Here is an 18,669-nt window from a genome sequence, read left to right on the forward strand (position 1 = left end):
TGAAAATAGTTATGATGAAAGTACACTATAGCTTAGAATATTTATCTTGTCATGCTTGTAAAATGCGAAAATTATTTTGACTTATGTTTTTTTTAGGTCTGTAATTTCTAGTAACGCATTTCTGACGTGATTGGCTGAAAGTACGTCCCTTAGAAAGATTTGGACCAATCCGCAGCGTTACTGTACAACGCCACTGTCCAATCAGAAGCTCAGAAGAGAGCAGCGTAGCCCGCCCCCTCGCCTCAGCCAGTACTGTGGCCGAAACAACTGTCATTTAGCGTGAGTGGACACGATGGGGAAGACGGAGCTGCAGCTGGAAAACACGAATTAAACGTTCCAAAAAGTATAGAAAACTTCATTTAAAGTTACAAGTGTAATGGTTACAGCTTGCGTTGGCATGTGTTAGTAACTTACAGGTAAGTTTTTCCACATAATAATGCGTGCTGGGGCTTTTTTCATCCACTCGAGTGTTGGAGTTGAAATTTTCAAAAAGGAAGCTAACGTTTTCTTTAAGCTAGCAAGCTAATGTTTATCTTACCGTTCCCCTCGCCACCTCCTCTCCTTAGAGAAGCAGCAGCTTTGGCAGTACGTCTTTCTTACTGCTTTGGGAATTGCAGCTAGTTTCGGAGGATGTCAACACCCAGCAACTCGCTTCAGCAGCCGAGGGTGAGACGCAGCAATGCGGGCTCCCCCAGCTGCCGTTTGCACCCCATCCGTGCCACCGTGCCCTACCAGCTCCTGCGTGGGGGTCAGAGCAGCCCGACGCGGGCACAGACTCTCTACGGAGGAACCACGAACAGCCGAGGATCAAGTCCCACTTCCAGCCCGACACTAAGTTCAGGAAGTGCAAATGCTAAGCAAAGACTGTCCCCTGAAAATAAGGACTCTTCTTGTCCTCCAGACTCTCCAGTACCAAGAGGTAAAAACACTTATATTCACCTGTTTTGCCTAACACAGGCCAGAAAATATCGTGTCACCACGTGCTGTTGTCCAAGGGTAACTTGCCTATCTTCTGTTAAAATTTAATTGTACATAAAATATTATATTTCAGGGACTAAATCTTCAAGTCTGTAATAAGTTTGTCACTAGTAGGTTGAAACATTAACTACTTAACCTGTCATCCAGTTGCATGATTAGGCACCCAGAGAAGTATTCTCCCCCTCATTTCCTATGGACTTTTGACAGGACAGAGGGGGGAGAATAAATGGCAGAAAGACATGCTATCATTTGTAAAAGGGGCCAGTGGAATTAGTGGTGAGCGAAAGGTCAGGTGTTGCCTACTTTGACCTCATGCAAACAGCAGAGTACCCCCACACATCCAGAACACATGCTGAGTCTCACCAAGTTGCTTTGCACATGGGCAACAGAAGGAAGTGCTGTGTTGTTGCATGTCATGCTCAGCTGCTCCTGGGAAGTGATGTGGACAAACTAAAGGAGAGCATGAGGTCTCAGGCAGCCGTAAATATGTGTTTCCCAGAGCTTATTTTAATCTTCTTTGCTAGTTTCTCCTGCCAAGTATTGATGCTGTAGCCAATTTTTCAGACTTTTGCAGCGTCATTTTGTAAGTCAGAACTGCACTTTTTGCTGAAAGAATGCAACTTTTTTTCTTTGAACCCTGTGTTTTGTACAGAACACACACATAAACACACACTATCTGGCAGGTCTCAGAATGTAGCTTGCTTTTCCTTTATCTGGAGACAGAAGATGTGATAAATCACCATATGCTACACAGCACCTACAGTGCACGTGCTGTGTCATTGCCACCTCCAGTAGTCATGTTTAACAATAGCTTCAATAGCTTTGACCAAAATGGCAGCCTGTGTCTTAGTGCAGCAAGGTGTTTGTTGTAGAGTTGTCTGGATTTTTAGGTTGTTGTTACATGCAGTTCTTTGATTGAGATGACCTCCACCTTAACCAGTGGTACCATGCAAGACAGCAAACAAAATTTCTTCCACAACAGCTGAATGGATATATTTATAAGACACAACGAATTTCACGTTGTTTGCCATCGATTGGTGTTGATTCCCTAACCCATTGGCGTGCCACACATACCTCAGTCCTCGCAAAGAGATGACCTCTAACACAGGCCGATGTCCCATGTCAGTGGTGATGATGGAGACTTGACCCTCCTTCATGACTGTGACCTCCTAGTCCAAACACACAAGAGTCCTCACATGATGATTGTAATCATATGAATCAGGGTTGGTGGGCAGTAGCAGACAAAAAACACAAATTGCTAAATGCATCTTTCAGGAAGCAAAAAATAAAACAATGTGAGCATAATTTAGTCTTTTTTCACCTCTCATCACAGCAGCTCAGCTTGATATGACTGAAGCAGTTGGCTTTGCACGTTGTAATTTCTCAGCCACTATAGTGCTTTGAGCCCACTCACAGAGATAATGCTTGCCATTTGGTGGGAATTTCAGTTCAAAGTGCCTTACAGTACCACAAGTGTTAGTGCCAGACAGTGTGGATGTGGTAATGGACTGCACTGGTGCAGTTCAAGCTTTGCCCAACAATGAAGGGCATAGTAAAGAGTTTTATATTCCACATCGTGACATTTTAGGTTCACCAGCATGACATCATTCCCCTACTACACTGTCCGAACAACGAAAGTCCGGCTGTCTGTCAAACTGCCAGCTGTGCTGAAACAGCCCTGCTTCATTGTCATCAATTCAAACTGCAGAGTAGGACCGAATGTGAAAATGAGCCATGCCATGAGCTATCTGCAGTTTTATCAGCCTCCACAATGACATGATACGTTTTTTCATTCTTCATTTCTCTGAAAGTGTTAACACAGCAAGCTAGCTTGTTGTAGGTGGTACCCACTGAAGAGATGCTAATAATGCTAAGAAACCATTTCCTAATCAGCTGAGGGAGAGATACTGTAAAAGATAATGACCAAGATTACCATCATTGTATTGTGTATAACTGCCTCCTGAACGTTCTGCTTACAAAGAAGACACTTCAGTTTGAGCAACTAATGTAAAACATCATTGAAATTTGAACTTTGAGGTAACCAAGTGGTTGACGAGATTTCCCTGCAACTCTGACTTTAATTTGAAACACAGTTATTATAATCTGAAGTCTGCATTATTTTAATGATATGGTGCGCTGACTTACAGCTTCATAATTATTAACAGCATAATTCTTTGAGGATCAGCAATAGTTGCTACTACACAGAAATTTATGATCTTCAACTAGAAGTTAGTACAGGATCAAGCAAAGTTTTTTTGGATTTTCATTTCGGTCAGATTTATCCAGACCTCTGAAAACCTACAGGAAACCATTCTGCTATAGTTCACTGATTTAGGCCACATGTTTGTTTTCATATTTCCTCTGCTGTACAGTTAATAAACCACCCATTTATCCCTGGAAATGTGGATACCTTTTTTACAGCTTGCTAAATGCCTGGGGAAGGAAAGTCCTTATTAAAATTCAACCTGAAAATATTTCTTTAATATCATGGACACCAGTTACTTAACCCTTAAAATCAGAAGATGGACTGCTTTGATGTCTTAGCCTTTTTCACACAGTTTCTTTTTTCCCATCGTGTGATTATTCTAGTCTGGCAAGTGGGGGAGACGATGGAAAATAACCACAATCCCAGTTCTGAGAGCACTGGCTTGGCCTATATCAATATTGATGGAAATTTAGCCTGCTTCCTTTGTCTATAATGCTTCAGGGAATTTTATTGTAGCCCAGTGAGCTTACTTAGGCAATACCTTTGGGTGGATAGGCCTGTGTATTCTATAAACAAAGAACAACAATGAATGGCTGTGTAGTTCTGCTAGGAGAGGGTTACCTCATGTCGATAGTTTAGTCTGTGTGTGTTCATGTTTGAAAGGCCTTAATGTTAAAAAATAGAGCAAATAGGCTTGTTTCCTGATCATCATTCTAGTCCCTTATTCTCTCTTTCATACAGAAATTTTTAAAAAAGCCATTGTTTGCTTTTAGTTATCACACAAGGTGCAGTTGATGCTAATAAATTTAATCCAGTTCTTATTGGAATTGGAATTGGACTATTTTAACTATTGTCTTTTGTCTTTGCATGTTTTGTTTTTCTTTCTTTTTTTTTTTTTTTTTTTTTTGTAACTGCGTGTCACTGCAGGAATGTTGAGTGGATGCAGGCAGTATTGATGTGCATTGTGGTGTGGTTGTTTATGAGTTCTTATGTGGGTGGTGTGTGCTTCACTACTCTGGCTCACAGCAAACTGCTTTCATAGCATCACATACTCCTAAGAAATTTACATTTTCTTCAGGGCTCAGCTCTCAAGTCTGCTTTTTGCTCCTCACTCATTAGACTAGAAAAATGATCCATACTTCGACAACTGGAAGGAATTGTAAGGCCAGTTGTTGTCTTGACAAAACGTTGTAGTAATTGCAGTAGTTAGAGGTGAAGGAAGGGCAAGGTATGGATTTATACATGTTGTTTTTGGAAATATTGTATAACTTCTTCCTGCAATGGATCTAAGTAATTCATGTAAGTGTAATTTAATGTAATTCATGTAAATATATTTCCATTCCTGTAATGTGAATATCTAGCTACAGTAACTTCAGAGCTCCCAATACGACACATAGTGTAAGAATCTAGGCCAAGGAAACACACTTTGACAGGAAGACTTTCTGTGATTGCTTTTTGTTTGAGGTTCTTTTGGCAAAATGTAAACCATTACAGTTGTCATTTAAATGATAGCCCCCAGTCTTTGGCCTCACATTTGCAGAGATTTATTAAACATTTTAGCACTGTATATTGAAATTAATTGTATTAACATAATCAGGAAAGTTGGCACATGGAATGACAAAGAGGGTGTATTACTCCTGAGGGTGTATTACTCACTTAGATAATGATTCCTGCCTAAGTTTGTGTCTCAGTCTCTCTCTCTCTCTCTTTTTTTTTCTATTTTTCTTATTTCACAATAGAAAGGTCCAAGTTACAGGTTCGGGGCTCCAGTGCTATCCGGCGGACATCTTCCTTGGATGCTATCACAGGGCCATACCTCACTGGCCAGTGGCCTCGGGACTCCCATGGACCCTACCCCTCGTGTATGAAAGACAAAGCTACACAGGTACATATCATTCACAGAATCCTATCTTGGCTGTAGGTCTGTAGGGTTCAGCTATGTTCATGATAACTGAGAAACAAAGTGGGATAAGCTGCTGTTTTCTGTTGTTTCAATGTATATTCCCCTTTTTTTTTTTTTTTTTTTTTTTAAACATGTTCCTTGCTACTTATTATTGAATCAGAGGACTCATAATGGATACTATAACAATCCTAATGATTTTCATTTTGGTATGTTGGATAACACTCAGCCATCATTGCTTGGAACAAGATGTCAGTCAGATTCCAGATTCACAGAAGTAGCTAATTTAAAATTGTTTAACAGTAGTATTTGAATCCAAAGTCAGTTTAGCCTGTAGTCATCCAAATTTAATCCAGAATCTAAAAATAAATTTAAGCTGCAGAATGTATTGCCTGTTTTAAACAATCACAATATTGAGCTTTAAAAAAAGTTTAAGCTTAGCAAATTTATTTTTTTGTCAAAGTACATCTTAGAAGTTAACTTCTCCCTCGGCATTTTGATGTAGACAGTTGTACCATTGACTTTTTATCAATGAACCAGATGTTTTCTTACTCAGTAGTTCGCTTTCACAGATTTATCCAGGAAAGTTTTTTACTGATCCAAGTGACAGAAGTGCTCCAAGTGTGACTCATATAATACTGTAAGAAGAAAATAATGTGGACTTTTTACTTCTGGAACAAGGAATTACAAAAAATCGCTCCTCCCACTTTGCAGCTCAGTCTCTGGTAAATCGTTGTGATTTTAAAAATGTTCATATCACGATGTAAACAATATTATGATGTATTGTTTACATGTAAATATAGATACTAAAAGTGAAACTTAAGATCCTGGGAAGCCCCAAATACCACATGCTGCAGTGTCCAAGGTTTGATTTTGGTTTGGAACTTTTTGTTGCATATCCACTCTTTCACTTTCTTTCCTTGGTCTACGTTTGTCAAGTGTCACATAAACAGTCTTGAATTGCATCAAGATCAGTTTTATTCAGTGCAGCAGGTGACAGTGATTATCACATTGTATTTTCATGTTGAGGCAATTAAAAAGAAGAGTATGATGCAACATCAGGGAAAGTTAAGAAAAGTGGCACCAAATGTCTCTATCAATCATATTCAGGAGATGTTTGAGAAAAAGCTGACTGCACATCGGGCTGAACTTATGTAACAGCATTGAGCTAGATGCATTTTTACCTCATTTAGTGTGCATCGACATCATGTCAGTTCAACGTTTTACAAAGCGAAAGTGTTTTAAAATATCAGAATATTATAAGGCCATGTGATGCACACCCTTGGGCCAGAGTGTGTTGTAAATCCCACTCACTTTCTCTCTCCTAGCTGATTATGGTAATCAGGACTTACAAATAGTCCTTCTGTCATAGTGGTTGGTGAAAGGAGACACATTTACAATGTCCAAAGATTTTGTTACGTTGCTGCCAATACAGACGTAATAGAGTTAGTGTAAATAGTTTAAAATTCCCCCCCAGCACTACAGTATAACACTTTATGGGGCCTTTGCATGGATTGAACATTGAGGCTGGCCACAGTATTCCTGGATGGCATCACCACACTTAATCACCCACTAATCTTGCCATGTGACTGATGGCTAAATGCACGTTTTCTCTAAGAATTAATTAATTTTTGGGGGCAGGGTTTGTCGGGTGAGTTTGTGTTATGAAAGAATATTGAATATGTATGATCGTGACAATGACTGCTCCGTCTTTGCTAACAGAAGCCTTTCATGTGTCCAATGAAGACCGACAAGCCTCATTTACATGGGCTTCATCCCTTTAACCCCTCATTCGCCTTGCATTTCTTATTATGTAGGCTGAGGAAGTGGTGAGAGGGTCTTGCAAGTGTCCTTCAAGTGGTTGTATGCATGGTAAACATAAGTAATTACAGGGTTCCTGTGCTGCCTTGGAAAGACTGGACAAGTATGGAAAATCTATTTGACAATTATCAGGTCTTGGAAAATGTTAATGACCAAATACACAGTGATCTTGCTTACCTTTCAACTATTTTTGCCATGTGTGAGATTTGCCTGCTTAATTCAGATCCAGCCAATACTACTGGTCATGTCAGAAATGATGTTATTTAAGGCTGACCCAAATGATAATCTAGGTAAGAGATATGTCTGTTAAAGCTGTGGAAATTTTAGACAGAAAACATCTGGCTCTGTTGTAATGATGTGAGAGAGTGTGACAAACTTGACAGTACTTGAGCAATTAAATACACACTCCCTAAAGGATAGTCAGAGACCACTTCCTGTTAACAAGCTATGCCTGGGCCTAGCTCTTTTTATAGTACAACAACAGCAGAAAGCAGTAGACAAAAGGTTTCTGGCCTCTTTTGTTGTACATTGCACAAATTCACAACAGCCTCTCCTTTGAGCTGTAATGTAGCCCTGCATTGAGGTGAAGTTGTTTGCACCTGTCCCTCAGACTATGGCTGAGGCGAGGAGAAATCCCACTGCTTGCCACCTGGCTCTCGTGGCAGCAAGGCCCGCCTGCCTTTTGTGTGGAAGTTGAGGAGCAGAGGGTCCATACATATGCTAATCACTGTTCCGGGGTTGGTCTGGGTGCTCCTAGGCCCTGTGGTTACAGAACACAGAGAATGTCTATATGAAGATTAGGGCTTTGACACACCAAGCCAACCTCAAAGAACTAGCACCGACAAATCCACACTGATCAAACAGTGTGTGTTGCCTCACGTCTTCTCTTTCACTGGAACACAGCACAAAAGCAACAGCTGACGGTGAGCTGACCACCGACATATGCGTACATTCTGCGCCTGTGTCAGAGGAAATGGCTTATCAGTAGTGTGTATTTGTAATTTGATAAATATAAGAGAAAGACAAAGCTACTATCCTGCTCTTTTATGCCAGAATTTTTCCTTGATTATTTTTGGCCTGGAATATGAATTGAGCATGTCTGGTAAAGGTTTATTTTACTAAACATCTGTTTTTTGCTGTGTGACTTGGTGCATCAAACCATTTACATGGATACGCACAGTTAATCCTACTTCATTGCTCTGTTGTGTAGCGTGTTACATTAGTGATCCAATTCCACTACTCAAGGTTTGCCTCATGATATGTAAGTATATAGGTATGCTGTAGATGTGTGATATGCTTGTCTGAATATAGATTAATACACTTCAAAGCAAAAAATAAATACAAAATCAAAAATGCCCTTCTGGAGATTTCCATTCAGCCTCTGGAATGCTAAGGGAGTTTCAGACATGCATGAGATAACAGATATACGACGTCAACTCACTAAATCATAATGCATCTTCTCCTGTTCTCTAAAACTCATCAAATGATAGCAGTGGAACTTTGCACACATGTCTCAGCATGCAAGTTAAATAAACCAGCACAAATTCCACTTCAATTCTCTTGAAGCCCAGTCATTATTTCCTGCTTTGGAACAGAGCTGGATTCTTGAGGATGTTGCTTGCATGTAACTCTTGGGTGGGAATCATAATGGGAAGCAAGCTGCCGGCTATGGTAATAGTGTTTCATCTGTACATTGCAATACATTATCAGTCAACACCTGGCACATAAGTCTACAAAGCACACAACTCAGGCCGGAAGCTCAAGAGCTAGCATGATAACAGAGCCTGTGAGGTAAATAAAGGTGGGTGTTGTAGTTAACAGACAATTTGTTTGTGGAGAACAGAGTCAATAAAGAAAGACTGCCCCGGCAGTAATTTTAACTGTCTTAAGTGTTAATTCAAAGATACCTATGATCCTATATCTTCACACCTGTAGTCTGTCAGTATCTTTAAAGTAATTTGCATGCTTGGTATTTAAAAATAACACAGGGTCCCTTTTATGGTTGAACCATTGCGTTTTTTAGGAAAGAACTTATAAACCCACAAGCTGTTATTTGTTTAAGTTTTGGCTAAAACACAAATTGTTCTTTCTTTCTTTATTTTTTACTGAGACCATTTTTTTTTCCCCCTACGATTTCTCCTAAAGTTGCTTTTTAGCATTGCACATTTAATTGAGATCCAAGTAGTAACTAGCATGCCTCCTTGACGTCATAGAACATCTGTGAGAACTTAGTTTTCTTTCTCAACAGCTAAGTCCACAACTCTATAAAGCCCATCTGCCCTTTCACAGCAAACTGCATTCTGCATGAATGGATTAGGCCACGGCATCAAGTCCCTCAAAGTTTGGCAGAGGTATCAACCAGCACAAGTCATTTCATAGGCTATGCACAAAATGTGAATGCTGAAGTCTAGCTAGCTACACATCTGCCATCTAGCGTGGCCAAGCACAGTAGTCCCTTTATGAGAGCACAAGCACCCTTTTAATTTGCTGTCCTTTTCTGCAGAAACCAGTGCCAGCAAGCCAGTGCAAACTGCTTCACGGGTGTTCCTCATTATTCACAGTGTGATATTCCATATCATAGGGCAAGGCTTGTGTGTTAGCAGGAGAGACATAGAGGTTTTTCTGTTTGTATGGGGTCAGACATAAGTCAGTGTGAAGACGTTGACATTTAAGATGATTTTTACTACTGTGCTCACAAAAACTAAACTCCAACAAACATCAGATGTTTGAGGACCAGAGGCACTGTTGATATGCATAATCAAGGGGAAGTATGGTTTCAGACAACCATATGAAACCTTCCTGGTCTGTTTCTGTTTTTGCATATATTTACATAACTGTTTCTTAGTTTTTTGTAAAACGAGGGTAAAATGAATGACATGTCTGTGGTAAGGAATGTTTTGTAGAGCCGATGTTTTCTTACTAGTGTGCTGACAACAAATTATTCTGTTCCAGAGTAGTTTATGAATGCTTAAAAAAAGCTAAAAAGTTTCAGTATTGAAGGTGGGAAACTAACACTAGCTCCCAGTACGTTCTTGTAAATATCACCTGTGGCTGACAAAAATATCTGTGGCAGGTAATAATATATTTTGGAGTCTGTGGCATATTTAATGATCATAATGGGCAGAGTTTGGAAGGAACCAGTCAGTTTAGCCTGTAGTCAAAAAATATTTTGTGCCCAGCCATTGATGTATTTCTCTTAACCTGGTACCACTAATGGAAGCAATCAAACATACTGTGACTTTTGTTTTTCCTGCTGAATGTAGTGCTTTCCGCAGGGTTGCTATGAGATGTTATGAGATTTTCTTTGTTTTCATTAATTCCAGATTTGGTGCTTTACTTTTGAACACATGGCCTCCGTTCCTCCTTTCATCCACATTTTTCTCAACTGCTTATCCAGATATTTTGCACTTTAGGCATGTAGGTGCTGCTTCATATCCTGAGTACAATGAAGCATAAAGGACATTCATGAGGTCTTATGAGGAAGTGTAGAAGCAGTATGCCCAGTGAAGGTGTATTTCTATATACAGTATGTTAATGGCTTAATATACATGTTGTTTTTACTGTGCAAAGACATACATAATACTAACTTGTTCATAAGATATGTTATTTGATGGATTTGCATTCAACAAGACTCAACAAGAACTAGATCTCTGGCCTTTTAGTTATCTCATCCCTGTAAACAAAAAGCCACCCTGCAATATAAACACATTTTACAAACTACAGGTTGGTTAATCTTGGACTTTAGGATTATGTTATGTGTTTTATTCAAATACTTTTGCCTCTATACACAGTAGAAATGTGTGTTTATGTTCCAGGAATTCAGAATTTTACTTTGTTTGCCTGTGCAACATTAGCCACAGTTTCTTGCCGCACATTTGGCGCATAGGTTAGGTGATATAAAGTTGAGTAATGTGGTTCTGTGTCAGCATGTATGTTTTTTGTGTTTAGACTCCAGGTCTCTGGATTGAGGAAGGAACAGAACAGGGAAGTCCTCACCAGCGGTCAGCCTCCTGGGGCAGTGCAGACCACCTCAAAGAGGTAAATTCACCATTGTAACCTTAGTTCCCCCAGGTAAGAACCACTTCTAACAACAAAAACCACAGACAGTAGATTCAAACAGTGATAAGTGCCAATAATATGTCTGGCACTAAATTAGGCTAGACTAGCTTTTAGTGTTCATCCAGGCAAATTTAAGAGTGTGTTTTTGTCATTGTTGAGGTTCATTCCATTTGCTCAAAATGTGTTTTATTTGTCAGGGTCTGAGGTCAGCCTAAATATTATACTCCTTAAGGTTTGTTTCCACTCTTGTGTATCTGTCGGGTTTAGTGGCCAACCAGCAAACCACATGGAGCTATTAGGTCTCCAGTTCTCAAGACCAGAGTCTATATTTAACCCCCTTCTCCCCTCTGTTTCCCACTCTTAACTGCACCCTTGCATCTCATTATGGCCTGTTGTTTTTGAGAGACGGCAAGCTCCTCTCAAGGGTGAAGGAGCCATGTTGTTCCCTCTTTAGCGTGCACTAAGTGAACTGACTCAGGCTAACTCATGTTACTTAAAAGCATCACAGATGCCCATGCAACACAATATGTACTCATATTTTTGTGTTTCCAGAGTGAGTAGTTCCAAAGTATTAATGCTACAAAAATGTCTTGAGGTAACCAAAAAAAAAGCATGTTATACGTTTGTAATAATGTCAAGTTGATGATGCACAGGTACAGAGGTCTTATACTGTGATTTCCTTTGAATCCCAAGAGCTTTCCATTTACTTTGTTAGTCATCTGTCTTTTGGCCAGGGTATGATTATGCTTGTCTGATCAGGCCCGTTAATGTAAGATATGGATGCCCGAGAATCAGATTTTTGCCTCACATCGCTGTTGAAGTGTTAAGATATAAAGTGTTCACGTTTTTATTCTAAATACAATTGCATATGGTATGAATTTAAAATACCTCTATTGCAGTGTTAACACTTTAAGACAAGAGACTTTAAGATTCAGATTTCATAAATCACATTTGAGTGCTGTCATAAACTACAGCTAGGAGGCTAGATAAAATTAGCATTCTCTGGACAATTCCAGGCCCTGCATAATCGGTAGCCAACCACAGCCAGGAAAACCTCTTCTTTCTCATCCTCTGAGATTACATTGGGATTGCCTGGACTTGCAATTATTGACTGCGGTCACTCAATGAATGTAGTGAACTGTGTTCACTAACCTCTCTCAATACATGTGTGGGAGGACATCTATGAAAAGAGTGAGTCTCTTTGTTGACTGTGTTACCAGGATTACAAGATCAGCATTGGAGACCACACCTTTGTCTGCATAGGACAAGTGTCTGTTAGGCTCACAAAGGGTATCCTGTTTTTAGGCTAATACTGGCCCAGATACAGAAACACCCATTAACTTGTTTTATCATCAGACATGCAAGGCTGATTATACCCATGCCTGCAACAATATTCTAATCTAGGCAGTCTTTATGGAAATACAGAAAAGTATTTATTTTTGTTAAAAAGCCCAGTATTATAATATTATTGTAAACCACATAAGAGAAGAAATCCCATCCAGCCTAGAAATGATTTCAAATTTAAATTTGGCAAATAGCACAACATTATTGCTAGGCTATCATATGCTGAATGTTTCTGATCTGTAAAAATATTTTTATGCCAGTTTATTTCTAGGTCAGTAGTTAAATATGTGGTAGTGGAGCTACAGGTTTTGGAGAAACATAAGAGGACGGTTGGTCAAAGTCTTGCTGGTCTTTCTTCAATCAGAAATTAAAGTCACATGTTGACAGTCATATTGCCTCAATGACTCAGCTATGAGATTTCATTTGCTGAAGTGATGTTACTTCTCTTCCAGCAGATTGCTAAACTGAGACTACAGCTGCAGCGCAGCAAACAGGTCAGCCGGCAGAGCAAAGACAGAGAGCAGAGCTCACTGCAGCTGCCACAACAGGTGCAGCATGGGACTGCATGCCAGCCTCAGGTGAGTAGTAGTTCTCAGCATTCATGCCTTTCAGGTGAAAACATTAACTAACTCTGACTTTGGTGATGCAAGATTTTACCCAGTCTGCAGTGATATGATAAGGTAGCTAGGCAGCCAAGCAAAAAAAAAAAACATACAAATGAAGCAGATGGTGACCAAGCCATATCACATTTGTAGAAGATAAGAGAACTGAATATAAATATCCCTGGGTTGAGCACGATGGCTTTTTGCATTACTCAGTTGACAGTACTAAATGATACATTAATCAAGGTTTTGCATTTTTTTATTTGCCTGAGTTTCACTTTCATTGTGAGAAAGCTGTAGGTTATCAGCATGTGATTAGTTATTTCTCCATGTAAAGATAATGCAGGCGTTATCTGAAGGTTTGTATAATGAAAGTGCTGTATTTTAATAGTAGTATTGCTTCTTTTAGTCTTGTCCATATTTGACTACATGATTTTGCATAGTATATACATTCTGACAACTTTTGTTTAAAAATAAATAAATAAATAAATAAAAGAGAGAGAGCGAAGGCGAAGAGGACGGGGGGGGGGATGTGTCTGGGCATGTCCTGCTCTCTGCTTGTTTGCAGTTCATTCATTAACATACCCAGCAACAGTACACACCAGCCACTGTGGGAAAATTAATATAAACAGTGATATGCTCTGTCCAACACTTATGTGGGGAAGCTCACAATTATAGCTGTTTTTGTTCCTGCTGACATTTTATTCTTCTTAAGTAACATTTGCCTCCACCCATTAAATGTGTTCAGTGGCAATAGATCTTGCTGTCACAGAGTTCACAACTTGTGCATTATTATGTATTAAATTACACAGTGGAATTGTAATATGACGTGTAAGGAGTGTGGTGTGTATTTCAATATATATATATATATTATTTTGTGCCAGATTTTTACTTATTTTTTCTCTTGTTTCAGTACAAAGGAACTTCATCAGCTGTATCGACAATCCCCCTGCCAAAATCCCTCATATGCAGGGTGCCAAGCAGTGTGGAGGGCATCAATCACGAGCTAGAAAACGTGTTTATCCGAGAGGACTGGGAGCAGGGGATACAGGTACGTGTGCACACACCAGCAATGGGTTAAAGCTGTGAAGTATTTTGGACTGACTGAAAGTTGTAATTACAAGTAGAATATGTAAGTAATTTCTGACAGCAGTGGTATCCTTGTGTTGGCCAAAGGAACTGCACACATGCTAATAAAACTGTGTCAAAATGGCTGACCCTGAGTGTTCAGGGTTTAAAAATGTGTACATGCACATATATATTAAAAATGACCCATGCACAGCATAGAGCCTCACAATTAATTTAGGATGTATTTCTGTTTTTTCTGGTGTGAGTTCTGGGCTGTTTCAGTAGCGTGTCTCAATAAAAGAACGATAATTCCTACATGAACAACGCACAAAATATTTTTTCCTCAGCATCAGTTAAACTTTACATTTATATATTCATGCACATACTCATGGTTAGCAATAGTTATTTATTAAAAATACAAAGAATCATACAAAAAATAAAACGTATACAATATTGTAATGCACAATCATATACATGTATTCCTATAAGACTAAAAAGACACTAGACTAGTAACAAGAGCCTTATGATAGAAATTAAGTTTTTAAGAGTGATGTAAAAGCAGATGCTGATCAGTTTATCAGGCAGGTCTGTTCACAATGAGAGTAAAGACTCTAGTAAAGTCATTTACAGAGCTGTGCACCATACAGTCACACAGTAAGACATATATTCTTAACTCACACACAGAATTAAATTGCTTAGAGGCAACGGGGCATGTAAGTCTTGTCTGATGTGGGGTTATAAACTTTGGCAGGTCTGCAAAGCCTCCTCTTAGAAAGTCACATACACACATATTTTCAACACACACAAACGTGCACGCCTCTACAGATTTACAACCTGCTGTGCCCCAAGCCTTTTTTTCCTGCTCTCCCATTTGAATCAGCTGTGCCAACGCAGAACACTCTGTACATCATACCGTCCATCTACTGTCAAGTGTTACCATCTGGTGTGGTGTTTGCTTCTCCAATTGCCCTTTAAACAGGCAAACACCAGAGGCCTTTTAGTTCCAGTCATTCTTAGATTTTAGACGTTTTAGCTGATGCTCTTAAGCCAGTGTGACGTTGTCCAGTCAGAGACCTAGAAACTGTTCAATGTCGTGTACAGTGGTTTTCACTTTGGCTGTTATGGTGGATTGAATGGGTTGAATTGAATTGAATGGGAGTTAATGGTGTTTCTAAAAGTTAAGCACTCTGCCATGTTAGAATCTATGCACCTAGACCTCCTCTCACTACCTCCTGCACACTCTGACCTCACAGGCCATGGATGTGGTGGATGGCCGTCGCCCTCCTTTCCCTGCGCATCGCTATAGCAATGGGGGTGGGGACACACGTGACACAGACACACAGGCCCCTTCCAGCGGGGAATCCAGCCCATCACCCCGCCCCTGCAGCTCTGACCACCTTAACTCTCCTGATGGAAGCCCCTGCTCTGCAGAGGATATTGATAAAGGTGTGAATGTGTTGAAGAAGATAGCTGTGCTGTTTTGTTAATTCAGTTTGATTGTCTGACAATGTTTTAGTATCGCAGTGCAAAAATTGAGTGCTCCATTATGACACTACAGCTGTGGGAAGTTTCATTGTTTCACTACTTTCCAGAGCTGCTTTTTTTTTTTGAGGCTGTCATTAACTGCCTGCATATCAGAATGATCACTCAGGTTATTTAGATTGTTCTGTGGTCTTTTAAAAAACATTGACAGAGACATGTATAATAATATTATAGTTCCTAAAAGAATCTCAGGACTTTACACACCCATTGTAAATTGCATTTTGACTACATTTCCAGATAGTGTGTGCAGTTCTCCTCTTCCCAAGTTTGCCACTTCTCCCAGACCTAACAACAGCTACATGTTCAAGCGGGAACCCCCAGAGGGCTGCGAGAGGGTCAAGGTATTTGAGGAGTTGGTGTAAGTACTTTTATCTTATTTTTCATTTTGTGATCTGTGTTCTCCTAAATGCAACATCGTATTTGACACTGTGCCATTTCACAGTTGTGGTACTGTTTACTGTGGGAGTACTGAACATACTGATCATCAAAATCAAAACAAGACACAGTTGACAGAACTATTTCCTGTACATGGAGATCATGTGTTAGAAGCTAGCAAGCTTATTTGCATTGTGGGTGGCACTGACAAGGGCCAATTGACTGTGTATTATTAACAGCTTGTATTTAATTAGAACACTGATATAACTAATAAATACTGAGCTTAACTTCTGTTGTCTTCAGGTCTGGTAAATCAAAAGGTTTCCCTCTCTTCTCGTGCCCGGACAAAAACAAGGTGAACTTCATTCCCAGGGGCTCTGCTTTCTGCCCTGTCAAACTCCTCTGCTCCTCCCTCTTCTCCCCTGTCTCTCCCACATCCTGCTCCTCCGCCAACCCCAGTCTCCATGGTAATGAGAGCCCTGGGTCTCAGGTGACCCCGACTCTTCCCACTGCACAACTACCTACCTTTCCAGCCTCCTCTGACTGGAGCACTGACAGAAGCACAGGTGTAAACACAGACAGCAGTACAGACAGCCACAATGCCGATGTAGATGTTGGAAAAGATGGTTCAGCACAAGTACTCCTCACCAGCTTGTCCTCAGGTGTTCGTGACTAAACCATCACTGCTACTCAGGTGGGATGGTTTTTAAAATTAAAAAACAAACAAAAAAAATAAATAAATAAAATCCTTGCACGCCGTTAAATCTAATGTTAACCAGCAGGGAGTGCTCAAGGTCTAAAAATGGCATTGAATGTTAATGGTACCAGCATCCTGCAGCACAAACACTTCTGCTTGGTCCCAGGGTTTGTCCCACTGTCAGTTGATTGGTTTCGTCATTGCCACTCAGGTGTTAGAGTGTGCTGACCTTGGGCACAGACTCCCTCCACCCATCACTAACCTAGCTTTGTCATCTGTACCAAGACAACACCCTTAACAAAAACAGCTTTGCTTTCTTTTGCAAAAAATAGAGGTGACTGCTCAAATTATTGTTACATAGTGCAGGCAGGTTTATCTAGAAAAATCCAAAACCTTCACAGGAGACAACTATGAGATGTCGAAAACAATCTACTCATGTTATCTAACCAGCTTATTAGCTGTTAAGTGTTCAGCGGGCTAACATCTGAAGTACACACAGCGTATGTGCGTAAGCTTCTTGACAGGAGGGAAACACTTGTCTTATATTTTTAACATATCAGGGTGTCTTACAGTGAGAATGCTTCCCCCCACATTAACCACAATGTTTGCACTTGTTTAGGTCTGGTTCAGAATGGTACAGGCCACTGCCTATTTGTTTATGTGTTTATTTTGAAGTACTTGTGGCACACTGTCTATGTAAAACCAGCAGTTGCTTCAGTCCAGGCTCCACCCAGTACGCGAACAAGCTAAAACCTAGATCTGGATTTCTAGAGTTTATCATATTAAAACTCTGTAAGCTCAACATGAAATGCTAATATCAGCTGTTTATTCACCAAATATACCAAATAACCAATCAAAAAAATCAAGAACTCCCCCATTGCCTTGTTTTATTGCCCACACTACCCAGAACAATAACTCAGGTCATGTGGAATGTACTTGTTTGGACTGTGTTGCCTTTCCCCAATATTTATGACTTTCTTGTATAGAGAGAAATGTTTTACTTTCCTCCCTGCAGAGTGAGGTTCCTACAGACTGCATCAGCTGATGAATGTGACAGCTTATGACAGATAACATTTGAATTTACCTGTTCAGGTTAGAGTTTCAGGTGCTTTGACACATTCCAGAGATCACTGTTACATTGATCAGCTGTGAGTTCTCATGTAGATGGAACTAGCTACATAAGCTACATTTTCCAAAATTAAGAAGTTAACAATTATGTTGTTTGTTTAGCCCCTTTGTTGAATATATACCAAAGCAAGTTTTAAAACAATGAAAGACCTGTTGTATTTGGGACGCAAGAGGCATTTTTGTGCCAGAAGCAGAATGTCTACGTCCTTTGTTCACAAAGAGTCTAGCAGCATCTAAACCCTCGTTTATAGTGTTTGATAGAGTGACACTAAATGTTAAACCCAGCCTAAGCACTTAGTTGGAAGTGAGATGATAATCCCTCTTTTTATTTTAAGTTGAGCAATCACAACTTGAGTGTGCAGTTGATTTTTGTTTGAAGTAACGCTACACTAACATTTTTTGTGTGTAACACAGTTTGGCTCAAAATACTGATCCTAGTAAATGTGTCCTAACATTACCTGCACAAGTTGTATCGTGGTCACATGACTGATTTAGACAGGTAAGCTTGGGCAGGGAGGATTAAACTAGTTAATGTTTCATTCCAGAACTTCATTCTATAAAACCACTTGCACACAGAAACACAAATGTGAGCAACACATGCAGCACATTCCTCACAGATTAAATCAAAATATTCAGTTCTGCTTGTAGCTCCGGGAGTTTCAGTCATACTAATTCTGATTTTATTTACAAGCTCATATTGCAGTGCAGTTAAGAAATGGCTGCCACTTTTGGCAATGGTGATTCCATTTTTCTGTGTATTACGCATTTTTATGTAGATCTTGTGTGTTTTTCAATAAAGAAAAAATGATGACATTGATTTGGTATGTAGTTCTTTTCTAAGGTTGGAAATGGGCACTTTGACTAATAATGTCAGTAGGTAGAAGCATAGCATTAATATACAAATAATTATCAAGGTTAAGGCAATCAATATTTTAACTTATGTTTAAAT

At 39.7% G+C, this 18,669-nt stretch overlaps 1 protein-coding gene across 3 annotated transcripts; it reads left to right on the forward strand.

Annotated features, from left to right (window-relative positions):
* The first annotated feature begins 255 nt into the window (after nt 1–255).
* Nucleotides 256–18,537, forward strand: glcci1b (glucocorticoid induced 1b). Of its 3 annotated transcripts, none has more exons than XM_026317303.1 (9): nt 256–416; nt 567–919; nt 4,924–5,069; nt 10,854–10,943; nt 12,761–12,886; nt 13,824–13,961; nt 15,232–15,424; nt 15,758–15,878; nt 16,199–18,537. In XM_026317303.1, exons 2-9 carry the CDS (start codon nt 631–633, stop codon nt 16,569–16,571), a joined length of 1,476 nt encoding a protein of 491 aa, XP_026173088.1. In that variant the 5' UTR covers nt 256–416; nt 567–630; the 3' UTR covers nt 16,572–18,537. The 3 variants fall into 3 exon arrangements, with proteins under 3 accessions (XP_026173088.1, XP_026173090.1, XP_026173089.1); XM_026317305.1 differs by having other exon boundaries at nt 12,764–12,886; XM_026317304.2 differs by having other exon boundaries at nt 265–416; nt 618–919.
* The last annotated feature ends 132 nt before the right edge of the window (nt 18,538–18,669 follow it).

Source organism: Mastacembelus armatus, chromosome 16 (assembly GCF_900324485.2).
Source record: "Mastacembelus armatus chromosome 16, fMasArm1.2, whole genome shotgun sequence".
Lineage (NCBI taxonomy): Eukaryota > Metazoa > Chordata > Actinopteri > Synbranchiformes > Mastacembelidae > Mastacembelus > Mastacembelus armatus.